The sequence below is a fragment of the Pongo pygmaeus genome, chromosome 14, assembly GCF_028885625.2.
Source record: "Pongo pygmaeus isolate AG05252 chromosome 14, NHGRI_mPonPyg2-v2.0_pri, whole genome shotgun sequence".
Lineage (NCBI taxonomy): Eukaryota > Metazoa > Chordata > Mammalia > Primates > Hominidae > Pongo > Pongo pygmaeus.
The window spans coordinates 44,407,518-44,420,863 of NC_072387.2; the positions used below are offsets into that span (position 1 = coordinate 44,407,518).

The 13,346-nt window shown below is 41.0% G+C and overlaps 1 protein-coding gene across 7 annotated transcripts in view; it reads right to left on the minus strand.

Annotated features, from left to right (window-relative positions):
* Window positions 1–13,346, minus strand: part of DCLK1 (doublecortin like kinase 1) — a 351,269-nt gene that overhangs the window by 84,138 nt on the left and 253,785 nt on the right. The window contains exon 1 of one of the 7 annotated variants that reach the window (XM_054446411.2): window positions 197–4,946. The exons of 4 other annotated variants lie outside the window; for them this stretch is intronic. In XM_054446411.2, coding sequence (XP_054302386.1) covers window positions 197–215 — 19 coding nt within the window. In that variant the 5' untranslated portion in view covers window positions 216–4,946. Of the gene's footprint in view, window positions 1–196; window positions 4,947–13,346 lie in introns of those variants that run through there. 2 more of the 7 variants (XM_054446410.2, XM_054446416.2) reach the window with 2 other exon arrangements.

Genomic DNA, 13,346 nt, shown 5'->3' on the forward strand with positions numbered 1-13,346 from the left:
CATCATCTCTAACAACAGATGAAACACTTAAAGACATGGTTTTATAAAGATGCCTCAGGTCGCCTCTATTTTACCTGTAAAAATGACATTACAGTCCCACAGTCGGTGAAGTAGAATTAACCAGGAGACACATAGATTCTTGAGGGTGCAAAATAAATGCTTTCCACAAGGGAGAGCAGCAATGCATTTCACTTACCTTCTATGAGTTCTAACATGGACACAGTCTTAGTGTTGGACCTGAATACCAACGGCGGAATCCCGTCTCAGCACTAAGCCAAGCACCCGCGGAAACGGGAATCGGTTGGATGAGTTTAAGGATGGCTAAGGCTGCTCCCAGAGCAGGCTGAATGAGATGCAGGATTCATCAGCAGATGCCTTTTCTGCGTAAAGCTGACGTCTCCCAAGCAGCAGTGGGAGGTGCAGGTTCTGTCTTAGGCTACATCAAAGGTGTCAATTAAGCCTCTTGCCAACAGCAACCCCCATCCCGACACCACTCCCTTCCGGAAGCCCCAGTGCTGTCAGTACTTTGCACTGAATCATAATGAAGTGGCCCTGGGGGCAAGAGATCCAGTGACTCATCTGAAAATCGAAATGACAATAACTCTTCTAAAGCCTGGTGACTACCAGGTAATCAGGAAACCCTCACACGAGTCAGTGGCACGGTAGGATGTTTATTGATTTTTCGCACTTGATGTTTTCCCAAAAACTTACAATCCTGGAAAGTAGGAAGCTCCTTGTTTTGTCATCTCCTCCAAAGACCTTAAAAAATGTCACATACCCCATGCTGCATTAATTTGTAGTTTTGCTTTTGAAATGTGTTTGGCAACTCCTAAAAATAGAAGCCTAAAAAGCTATGAATTTTTTTTTTTTTTTTGCAGAGAGAGTGAACTGGAAAGCTGAGAATGCTTTAATTTGCTTGCATGCCACCGTCCTGTCTTTGCTGAGTGAACTTCACGCTCGGACCTCATCACAGTAGACTTCCTCAGCCAGTAGCCTCTAAGGAAGGGGCTCAGAAATAGACAAGGATTAAAGACAAGGGCAGAAGCAGAGCCTATAACTAGTAAGGAAGGGATGCCTTACTGGTTGGCTGGAGAACACGTTTTGTGAATATAATATTTTCTTTACCCACCCGCATTCTACTGCACATCTTTATGTCATACCTAAAGGCTACATAGATTGGAGGGAAAAAATGAGCAAATAGGGAAGCAAACAGTGTTAACACTTTTTACTTTGAGACTCTGATCTTATCCAGCTAATGGAAAATGAAGAAAAAGAGACAAAGGGCTCACAAGAAAACAGTCTCAGGAATACCTTGCTTTAAAAAGCAAAACAAAACAATAAAAGCCTGTATGTATTTAGTAAGTATCCATTATATGTGTATTTTTAAGGCATTTTTTTGAAAGGCATTTATTTTTATTGAAGGCATTTTTATGCACCAGTCAATGCACTTAGACCTTTTATATATGCACATATATGCATCTGTATGCATCAGTATGTATATATATTACATCATTTAACTCACACAATAACTCTATAAGATTGGCAGTATCATTTCCACCCATTTTACAGGTGAGGAAATTGAGGCTTACAGATGACGAGTCATTTGACAGGCAAATATGGAGCAGAGCCTAAAATCTAACCTAGGCAGTTCAAAACCTGCAGTCTTACTACTACCTTGCCTTACTGTGCCAGCCCTTTAACCTACAGGTAAACCAGAGAACTAAGCTAGTAATTACAATAAAGTATTTTGAGAGGGGAAGTAAGGCGGGATAGACAGTCAAGGAAGTGACCATGTTCTTGGGATGCAGCATTGGTGGTGACCTCACAGCCAACACAATAAGCCTTGGCATTCACGTCGTAATTGAGCTCATTTAAGCAAAGCTATCTTCAGGAGGGACTGTCCCTTCTCTAGGGCATGTGCATTTTGATTTTAATTGTCATCAAACTGACCCTTTGCTCATTTATAGTAAAAAACACACCCCTGGGTGGAGATTTAAGATGCTAATGAGACATGTGATATATGAACATGCACATACAGCTACAGTGCATGTGCACCCAGAGGACCACCCAGAACATGCTTACTAGCAACACCTCTTCCCACCTCCTTATGAATTATCATGTAAGACTCCCATAAAGGGGGTTTCTCCAGCAATAATCAACACTGCCTCACCCTTGCAAGCAGCCCACCCTGAACTCTGTCTCTCAGGGTATACTGTCTATTCTGCATCTAACTTTCAAAATACTCTTTTTCTTTTGCAGTGAATGACTCTCTGCTGCATCTCCTTAGCCGTGTGTCTTTTGTTTAAATTCTTTTAAACTAAGAAGACAAGAACCAAGGTATCACAACAGCCATCAACAGAAGTATTGCGTGTTGCAATTGGAATCCTAATAACCAACAGTGAGAGTTGGCCTATGCCCTTTGTAGAGGGCAGTGGATACAGAAGTTAGCCTGGTGAAGCAAGGGGGGCAAAATGAAGGAAAAGTGTCCTCAGCCCAGGGATCTCCTGTTTCAGGGCTGGATACAAGAAAGGAGGCCAGTGTGGTACATTGAAGAGACTTAAATAAGTTAGTAAAGCAAGTATGTGGGGTTGGAGGTGGAGGAATGTCAGGAATGAGATGGAGGCAGGGGCCGCATAGTGAGTAGGGCTTTAAAATTCATGTTAAGGAGTTTGGTTTTTATCCAAAGGGCAATGAGAAGAAAAACAAAAACAAAAACAAAGATTTTAAACAGGAGCCATAGGATCAGACTTGCATTTGAAAATGCTCTCCAGTTCTTGCCCTGTCAAGAATGGATTAGAGGGAAACAATACTGGGTGCAAGGAGAATGTCAAGGTAGGAGAGAGTGGAGCACATTTAAGGGTCCTATGGTAGAGATGCTGATGTGGCTGATCTAGGGTAGTGTCATGGGGTGGAGGTAAATGGAAACGTTTCAGAGAAATGTAAGAGGTAAAAACTACAGAACTTGGTAATTGATTGACTGTAGAAGATTAAGGCCAAAAGGGAGCATGTTTGCAAGGACAGAGAGTTTGGACACTTTGAATGGAAGCATCTTAGGTAACACCAGTTCTGCCATGTAAGTTGGTGCAATGTTTTCTGTTTTAGATGAAGAAACAGGTTTAGTGGGGTAACTTGTCCAAAGACAAACAGCTGGAAGATGGCAGAGCTAAAGCTGGATTTCATTTAGGTCTTACTCAAAAAACTTTGCACTTTTCCCATGAGTGGCTGGTCCTGGCACCTCAGGGCATGTCCAGAACCCTCCTAGCATCTGCAGTGCTGAGGATGCCTAGGCTTCTTTCTTTACCACTGGGACACTCAGATCTGCCTCCTTTAGGCAAGGTTGTTGCAATGGTAATTGTGGTTTTTGCCATTAAAAGTAAAGCAAAAACTGCAATTACTTTTGCACCAACCTAATAAAACCACTGGGCTCAGTGCTTCTATTTGCATCGCCATCTCTAGAAAAATGAAACTCAAGTGCCAGACAAGTCATTTACAATCAAATGTTTTTGGACACAACTTGTCTGAACATTGGGAACAGCATGTATTCTTAGGGTCAGAGCTCTGTTCAGACTCTTCCTCTTGGCCATACAGAAGAGCATTAGCAACTTCTTAAAATGGTTCTTGACATCCAGAAAGCATTATACATCTTCTTGTTGAATCACTGCTGGGATAAATAATTTTCTTTCATAAATAAGTTTGACACATGTACTGAGTACACTTGGTTTTTACTCTGTAATGTCAGAAGTTTCTAAGTGCCAATAACAAGGCTTTGTTACTTAATAGAACTTATTAAAATTCAACTTAAAATGGCATTATTTTTTGAGAGGCCCTTATTACACAATTCTTTATCTTGAATGGGAACAATTAAACTAACACGGTTGTTGTTAAACAGCCAAGTAGGGCTGAACCATTAATTATTTCAATCTGAATCCACTAAACTCTGAATTAGTAAAGAACTCATTAGAACCACTGCCTTTACCCAGTTCTGGTCTCTTTTGCTTTTATCTGTATAGGTACATTTTCTTATTTTAAAAAATAGGAAATGTCTTCCTTTGCTGTGCTTGTTACCCTTGAATGAGAAGTGCTCAACTTCAAGATGGATCATTCACTGATACCATGATGACCAATTAACATCACTGGCCACCAAAGAGCTGTGGAAGAAATCTCACTGCAGAGCTGACTTCTATCCCTCCCAATGGTACATGGCCCTCCTTTATTTCGACTCAGCTGTCACCTAAGCCTGTCAGGGATCCAATAGTATATACTGGTCACAGCGCATTGTTGAATAATACTCCTCAGGAAGTGTGCAGATCCACCTTTTCCTTCATCATTTCAGACAGGTGAACCAACTCTTCTTCACTAATTGGAGCCACAAGTCCAGGGCCCTAGATATCAACCGATCAGCACACATAGTGTACACATAGTACATGCTAGATTCTTTTTGCTCCCTGTCCCCAAGATGCTTGTGATTAAACATCAAAGTTACTTTAAAAAATCTAGAATTTGGAAATACTTGGCTTAATTTACAAATTCATTGCCCTTTTAAATGACTTTCCACGCATATGTAGGTTAACCCTTCTTTTTGCAGTTGCGTTCCTAAAAGTCTCAGACACCAAGTGAAAGCTGAATGTTAGTAAGTGTCTCAGATTGGTTCTGAAGTCAGAGAAATCTCCAAGCGAGACTATCTAATTAAAAGATGTGCAACTTTTTGGACATGAAATCCACCTTACTGTTTCCCTGTCTTCTTTTAGCACTTAAGGAGGCTCATTTATTTCTGGTGCTGCACTTGTCAAGATTTGGGGAGAGAATGTGTTTGCATATATGTGTGTGTCCTTGGGTTTGGGGGTGGCGATTCAGGCATGCTGCCAGGGAGATCTGGCTTCCTGCCTTAGACTCTCCTTTACTCCCTAATCATGGTGTAGGCTGTTCATTCCCTAAAATCTCTTTCTCAGCTTTTGTTCCTTGCTTGCCACACTATTAAGAAGGAAAAAAAATGCAGGGCGTGGGGGGCGCACAGGGAATCAGTTGAGACCAAGAGGAAAGAGACAACTACCTAACAGAGGGAAGAAGATGTATTTTTTCCCTAATTTTAGCTTCCTGGGTGCTCACCTCATAGGTGAGGTGGAGCTCTGATTTTCTCCATGTCTGTTTTCTCTTCTTGAACTGAGACCAATGGGTCCAATTCAAAGAAACCATCTACTGAGAATAATGGGAAGGAGGGGCCCCAGGAACAGAGGAGAGGGAGACAGGGACATGGCTCTGTGAATTAATTTTTTAAATAAATACTTACAAAGGCTCCAAACCTCAGGAAATTTAGGCAACAGCTCCTAGTATTTCTCAATTGATTCTTGTGGTCAACATTTACCCAGTAGTTACCATGAACTCACAGTCACTGTAGAATGCACAAAGAACCCCTGCTCTCAGAGACCTTACAACTGAGCAAGGTGGTGCAACGTGTCATCTGTGAATCAGCTGCTGCAGTACTGCAGGGCTGGGGAAGACCCTGGACAGCAAAGTGATCCGGGAAAGTGGCAGAGCTCTGCAGGGCCAAATTGGGTGAGTGGGCTTTAGACAGCTGAAGAGACAGAGGAAGACATTCTAGCTAGGCCAAGTGAGAGGAATAAACAGACGAGGTGGAAAAGCCTAAGCTGGGGACAATTTAAATTTGTTTCTAGGATGGAGCATGGGTCCAGAGAAGAAATGGGGTACATGATTGGAAAGGAAGATGTCCTTCACTTGAGAATGAGTTCAGACTTTATTTGGCAGACAACAAGTGATGGCAGCAGTTTGGACATTGGTGCCCAGGGCAGATGTAAGATAAACTGGGAGGATGCCGGCCAGTGATGGCATCACCACAGGGAGAATGGTGACCCACTGAGTGTGGACAGGGTGGGGAGAAAAGAGTTGGTGACGATTTGGGGTACAAGAAAAAAAATTTAATTAAACAGTAAAAAAAAAAGACCAACTAGAGTCCTGTGATGTAAAATTAGGAAATTTTTGGATCTGATCCCTATCAGCTGGGATCCAAGAACAGGCTGTGGTTGTGATAGGGGAATTGGGGACCACCAGCACCAAGGGTCAGGGTGGATGAGGGTCCTGGGGCTGATCCCTACCAACCAATTGCTGCAGGACAGCTCCCGCTAGAGTAAAGCCTGGAGCCAGCCTGGGAGAGGACCTACGGTGACCACCAAAAATGACACTCCCAGACCAGGTCCTCCAGCCATCCGGTACTGCCCATTCCTTCATAGGCCTCACTGGCGTCCTCACTGCTGAATCCTATGATCCCCATTCAGTTCTTATGCCACCTGACATCTCAATATCAAGTGTTTCTGCCCCTTCCTTCATCTCAAAACTTTCTGCCCCTTTGACTTCTGTCCCTGTACTCTTACTGTTCTTCCCTGCTTCTGCTGATTACTCTTAGAAATGCAGACTTCCGGCCGGGTACGGTGGCTCACGCCTGTAATCCCAGCACTTTGGGAGGCTGAGGCGGGTGGGTAGATCATGAGGTCAGGAGATTGAGACCATCCTGGCTAACATAGTGAAACCCCGTTTCTACTAAAAAAATATATAAAAAATTAGCCAGGCATGGTGGCGGGCACCTGTAGTCCCAGCTACTCGGAGGCTGAGGCAGGAGAATGGTGTGAACCCGGGAGGTGGAGCCAGCAGTGAGCAGAGATCGTGCCACTGCACTCCAGCCTGGGTGACAGAGCGAGACTCCGTCTCAAAAAAAAAAAAAAGAAATGCAGACTTCCCCCATGGTTCCATTTTCATCTTTACAAATCTCTTGTAGAGGCAGCAGGGAGGTACCTTATGTTTCTATTATTCAAATCACTACAATATACCAGGGTCTCCCAAATACATAGTTAGCGCAGATCTCCTGACTTAGAACAGTTATTTATTTCCAATTGCTTACAGACATTTCCAAATCACCTCACACTCCACATGTCTAAAATGAAACTCATTCCCTACCTCTCCTCATCCAACAAACCTGCTTCCTATCTCTGATTCCTCTCTCTTCTTCTAGCCTCACATCCAGTTGAATTTCTGGTTTCATTTCCCTTTGAGGTCTCCCCCAGCCCTTTCAGTTCTGTCTTGACAATTTCATTCCAGGATGACTACAATGGCCTCATAGAGCCTTCTTGGCCCTTGGCCTTTCATGTGTAGCAATTTTTTCTACCACCATGCCACTGTTTCCAAAACTCAACTGCGATCTTTCATGGCATTGTGAAAAATCCACTTTCACTTCATAATACCTACAACCTACAGCACAAACATACTTCTATGACCCTGTGCAATTTGACCACAATCAATGGGGCTACCACCATCTTTCCAACTCTTTCTTAAAATTCTATCCTGCGGTTTTATTGAACAAGTAACTATTCCCTAACTATGCCATATAGTTTCATGTCTTTGTGCCTTAGCTCACATTGGGAGGGAATGCCCTCCTGGCCCTTTTTTACATCCAAATTTATAAATCCTTTTCTCTTGGAAGAGCTCTCTGACCCTATTAATGAGATCTAACCTGTTTTCTCTAGGTCATCACAGCACTTATTACACTATTATAGTTACATGGCATACAGTCAAGTACCACATAACAATGTTTTGGTCAACAAGGGACCATATATCCGATGGTGGTCCCACAAGATTACAATTCTGTATTTTCACTGCACCTTTTCTATGTTTACGCCTGTTTAGATGTGCAAATGCTTATCATTGGTTACAATTGATAGAATATTCAGTACAATAACATACTGTATAGGTTTATAGTCTAGGAGCAATAGGCCATACCACATAGCCATGTGTGTAGCAGGCTATACCATCTAGGTTTGTGTAGGTACACTCTAGGATGTTTGCACAATGGCAAAATTGCCTAATAACACATTTCTTGGAACACATCCCCATCATTAAGTGACACATGGCTGTATATGTTTCTCTCCCTACTATAATATAAGCAACTTGAAGGCAAGGACTGTGGTTTAATCATCTTTGCACCCTTGGGGCCTAATGCATGTCTGGAACACAGTAGATACTCAGGAAATATTTAATGAACCTGGGGCATTAACAGTGAGAAGTTCATATGAGCAGTTGATGTAGGTTGCTGCCCCTAAGTAGACAGTAAGTCAAGATAATGGTTAAAGGCTTTGAGGAGTATCTTTGGAGGTTCTGCTGGGGCGAGCACTAGGAAGAATTGGTGGGTGCAGAGAAAGAAGAAATGGAAGGAGGGATGAGCCTTACGTGCAGCCAGAAATTCCAAAGACACAAAGGATGAATCACCAACCTCTCGATTTTCTTGATGCATTTTGTTCTCAACAATTTCCTTGGAGCTCCAAAGCAAAAAAGATTCTCCATAGACTGTATAAGGCTGAATTCTCTACACTAAAGGAAAAGACTGAACTCGAAATTAATAGCTGACAATCTGCCTTTGAAGGTGTTTGATATAAATCAAAAGAATTTGACAAACTGGACTAGTAGTGAGCTGATTAAAATTCACTTCCTCAGCTTTGATTCTTATCTACATATGTTGCATAAAATATTTTTATAGAACTGTAAAAAAGTAAAATTTAAATAGCATGAATAAAAAGACTCCAGGATTTCTGGAGTCACATAGAAGTAAGTTTTAAGGCTGGGTGTTCAGAATGGTGCTTCGTCATGGTAGATGTTCATTAACTAAGCCATTTGGCTTTTCCTTCTTTCAAATGTTTGTCCTTGCATCTCCAGCACCCAACATTGCTTGTCCACTATAGATTCTCAATGCACACTGAAGGAATGAATGGTTGTTGCCATGAATGTTTCTACTCTAGTCTATAAGCTTCTGAAGGGAAGGAAAGTACATTATCTCATATTGGAATTGAAAGGTGTGAGGCACTCATTGGGCCTCAGTTACGTCTGCTATGGGTTCCACAGACAGAGATTCTAAATACAGGGTATCATTCTATGATAAAAAGTTGGCTATCTAAATGGAAACAAAAACTCTAAAACAAACAAAAAAACTCCATTTTTCTTCTCTTTTTTTTTTTCTTGGAATGGGGTCTCGCTCTGGCATCCAAGCTGGACTGCAGTGGTGTGATCATGGCTGGCTTTAGCCTCAAACTCCTAGGCTCAAGACATCATGTCACCTCAGCCTCCCAAGTAGCTGGGACCACAGGTGTTCACCATTACACCCAGCTAGTTTTTAAATTTCTTGTAGACACAGGTCTTGGTATGTTGCCTAGGTTGGTCTCAAACTCCTGAGCTCAACCAGTCCTCCTGCCTAGGCCTCCCAAAGTGCTGGGATTAAAGGTATAAGCCACCATGCCTGGCCCCAGAGCTTTCCCAAATCCAAGAAAAGATCAAAATTTTGAAATCTGTAAGTTTTAAGGAGGACTGCAGCTGTGAAACTTCAAGATAAACACAGTTTTCTTGTAAGATTAAGAAAACAATATAAAGCCAACTGAAATTTTATCAGTCTTTAATAAAACCAAAGTAATGCATATTTTATTCCTATTTTTAGAGTTATTTTGTTATAATTACCCTACGTAGATTAAAAAAATTGCTTAAAAGAATTTTACTTTTGCCACTGCACTCCAACTTGGGTGACAGAGTGAGACCCTCTCTCAAAAATAAAATTAAAGAATTTCGCTTTTAACTTATACATTTTACTAGATCTGTGTTCCAAATATATACACATGTATGGAGAGTCAAACCCATATGAAACTCCTTATTCCTTATGATGCTCTTACAGATTCTTGTTTCTTTAAGAAGCAGCTAGAAGTCATTTTCCAATTTCTTAGTGATTCATCCTCCAGTGTCTCAGCACTCAATTTGTCTGGAGGCTTTTTATTCTTTTCATGTGTTATTAAGGCTTCTGGTTTCTCTTTGCTAGCTATGTTTGCCTTCTTTCAGCCTTTTCTGTTATGGAGACTAATCATAATTCAACAGGTATGTGAATCATGTTATCTGTGAGGCCTTGACCCCTACGCTTCTTGAGAATAGGGGCTTTCTTTCATCTCTGCATCATTAGTGCCTAGCAAATGCCTGACACTAGTTGGTCTGTAACTGATAGTTCTGAAAGTGTAAATGAACACCTAACATTAATAAATCACTTTGAACCTCTTTTAGTGCTATGAAGAGAAATGGGTAAGGGACAAAGGGAAGATTTACAGAGGATTCTCATTCTTGTTCTAATGCTGACTTACAAGGGAGGTTTCTGTCCAACAACACTATACATCAGGAAGTTGGGGTAAATCATTCACCTCCTGGAACACTGGTGCCAAGGGACTAATACTTAGGCTTATGTTGCAAGGTGCTGTGATGCTGTGAACTGCAATCTCCAATCAGGCACTAGATTAATTGTTTCCTGGATATCAAAACTCTAGTAAGTGGAAGTGAAGAAATAGGTATCAAGGACTGCCAGCCTTGTGTGTCTAGAGCACCAGAAGCCTCCAGTGCCAGCCCCAGGTTGCCATTCTGAACTCTGGGACTCAGAGCAAAGCAGTTATCCCAGCCCTGCATCTGTGTCCTTATTTCTACAAACAGAGACAATAATAACTTGCCTTACTTGCTTGCTGTTAGGAAATTAATAGGAGGATCAAAAAAGATTGAAGAAATAAAAGCCATAAGTAAACTCTAATGTTTCAGGTAAATATAAGTTAACCATGTTATATTCATAGCAGCATAGCCCGAAAATTGCGCAGATCTTAACTTTATAATATGCTCCAATTTCTGTATAATATAGGAAACTGAATACTGGAAGTAGAAATGTAAACACTGAAGTAGAAATCATTATAAACTTTGGGTTAATGTTTTGGGGGAAAACAAAGACTCTATTTTTTTTTTTTTTTTTTTTTTGAGACAGGGTCTCACTCTGTTGTCCAGGCTGGAGTGCAATTGTGCAATCTCGACTCACTGTAACCTCTGCCTCCCAGGGTCAAGCCATCCTGAGCAGCTGGGACCACAGGAAACAAAGCAACCATCATGCCAGGCTAATTTTTGTATTTTTTTTTTTTTTTAGAGAGCAGGTTTCACCAGCCTGCCTGCCTTGGCCTCCCAAAGTGCTGGGATTATAGGCATGAGCCACCACACGCGGTCTAAAGATGCTTTAACATTAAAAAGTCAGGTGGTAGTTGGGTTTGGGGCAATACCAATGTTTATGGAGTATTTAAGTAAAATTCATGTTTGAGTCCACATGATTGATGCAAAACACTAAACAGGCTATTTTAAGAAAATGTGATGTAATCTGTATAGAGATAATTCATCATCTGTATAGAGATGTAATCTGTATAGAGATATAGTGACTTTCCACTAGTTCCAAGAGCTATAGTTGAGTAGGGACAGGAGACCTGGGCCAGAGCAGTGGAGGGGCCCTGAGAGAGGGGCTTCCCTGACATCCAGCAGCTGCGCTTGCCTCTAGGAGAATTGGCAACACTGCCGAACTCCTTAACCTCTGGGCCTGGTTCCAGGGAAAGGAGGTGGTCCTGAGGTCACTGGCACAATCCACACATTTGTGACTGGGAGTTGACTGCCCTGTGAAACTCTCTAAATTGGTACCATCCAAAGGAAAGTGGTAATAAGTCACTTTTGGTAACAAGTCAGAATCAAGAGATAGTCAGTGCATATAATAAGCTCTTATATAATCAGAAAATGGTTGCATGTTATCTCTTCCAGGTCAAAATGCAGCAAGTTGAAAATTTCATATACATAAAAAGCTCACATTAAACAAAATATGATCAGTGTTATATAATTAACTTTGACCTAGAAGTTAAAGACACCTTGAAGTGCTAATTTTTCAAGAACATATTAATTTTAGAATGAATTTGGACTCTACTTTCTTTATGAAAATGATACTACTTGGTATAACTTACCTATCACAAATTCCAAGTTAGTGCTGGTCAATTCAACCAGGTTTCAACTAGAGTTGAAAAGGACTTCAAGGAAAAAACAGAATGTGGAAATGCTTGTTTGGAGCAACCTGTTGATTTTGAGGCAATGAGTCCTACCCATTTTAAACTTCTAAAAGGAATAATTACAAATGTTGGCAGTGACATACAAGTACATTTAATATATTTGCCTATCTTCTTGAGTTTCCAAAATTACTTTTCAGAAATGAATATAAATTCTTACAATGCTGAATAGTGATTACATTACCAGTTAATTATAAAATGAAATTATTGCCTATATGCATAATTATCTTTTTAAGATTAGACTCATCAGTCCATTCTTCAACATGTAGACAAGAATCTGATCCATTCCCCATCTTTACTGACTTAAAGGGAGAAGAAAGAAAGAAAGAAAGGAAGAAAGAAAGAAAGGAAGGAAGGAAGGAAGGAAGGAAGGAAGAAAGAAAGAAAGAAAGAAAGAAAGAAAGAAAGAAAGAAAGAAAGAAAGAAAGAAAGAAAGAAAGAAAGAAAAAGAAAAAAAGAGAAAGAAAGACTCTAAACCCAGGAGTATCTAACAACCTACAGCTCTTTTTTTTTTTTTTTTTTTTTTTGAGATGGAATGTTGCTCTGTTGTTGCCCAGGCTGGAATGCAGTGGCACCATCTCGGCTCACTGCAAGCTCCGCCTCCCGGGTTCACGCCATTCTCCTGCCTCAGCCTCACGAGTAGCTGGGACTACAGGCGCCTGCCACCATGCCTGGTTAATTTTTTGTATTTTTAGTAGAGACAGGGTTTTACTGTGTTAGCCAGGATGGTCTCAATCTCCTGACCTCATGATCCGCCCGCCTTGGCCTCCCAAAGTGCTGGGATTACAGGCGTGAGCCACCGCACCCAGCCCAACCTACAGTTCTTAACAACAAAACTGCTAAAAACAATGACAATAAAAAGTTAAAAGCTGCAGTGCATATTGATTTTCTTGGAATATCTGTAAAAAACATAAGAATTTAGCTAATTATCCATTATTAGATGCATCTGCCCCACATTTGTTTTTTTATTCATCTTATATAATGAGAGGAAGAAGATAGGAAAGGTTAAGTAAAATTTAAGTCAAAGTTGGTTTGGATGGAGAACTAATTTTGTTTTTTAATATTGATAATTTTTAGTAGTATTGATACTATTTCATTAATATATTAATTGATATGGTTTCATTAATATAGGCTCTCCTCTTCACATCCTTCTGTGATTGCATTAAGTAGCCAAAATTTTAGGGGCAATAGGCTGGCTAGGCTTATGACTTTGTTCTCCTTTATTGCTCCATGGGAGTTCATCCTATAGCCCAGATTTATTTATTTATTTATTATTTGTTTTGAGACAGTGTCTTGCTCTGTTGCCCAGGCTGGAGTGCAGTGGTGTGATTTCTGCTCACTGCAACCTCTGCCCCTCAAGGTTCGAGCGATTCTCCTGCCTCAGCCTCCTGAGTAGCTGGGATTACAGGC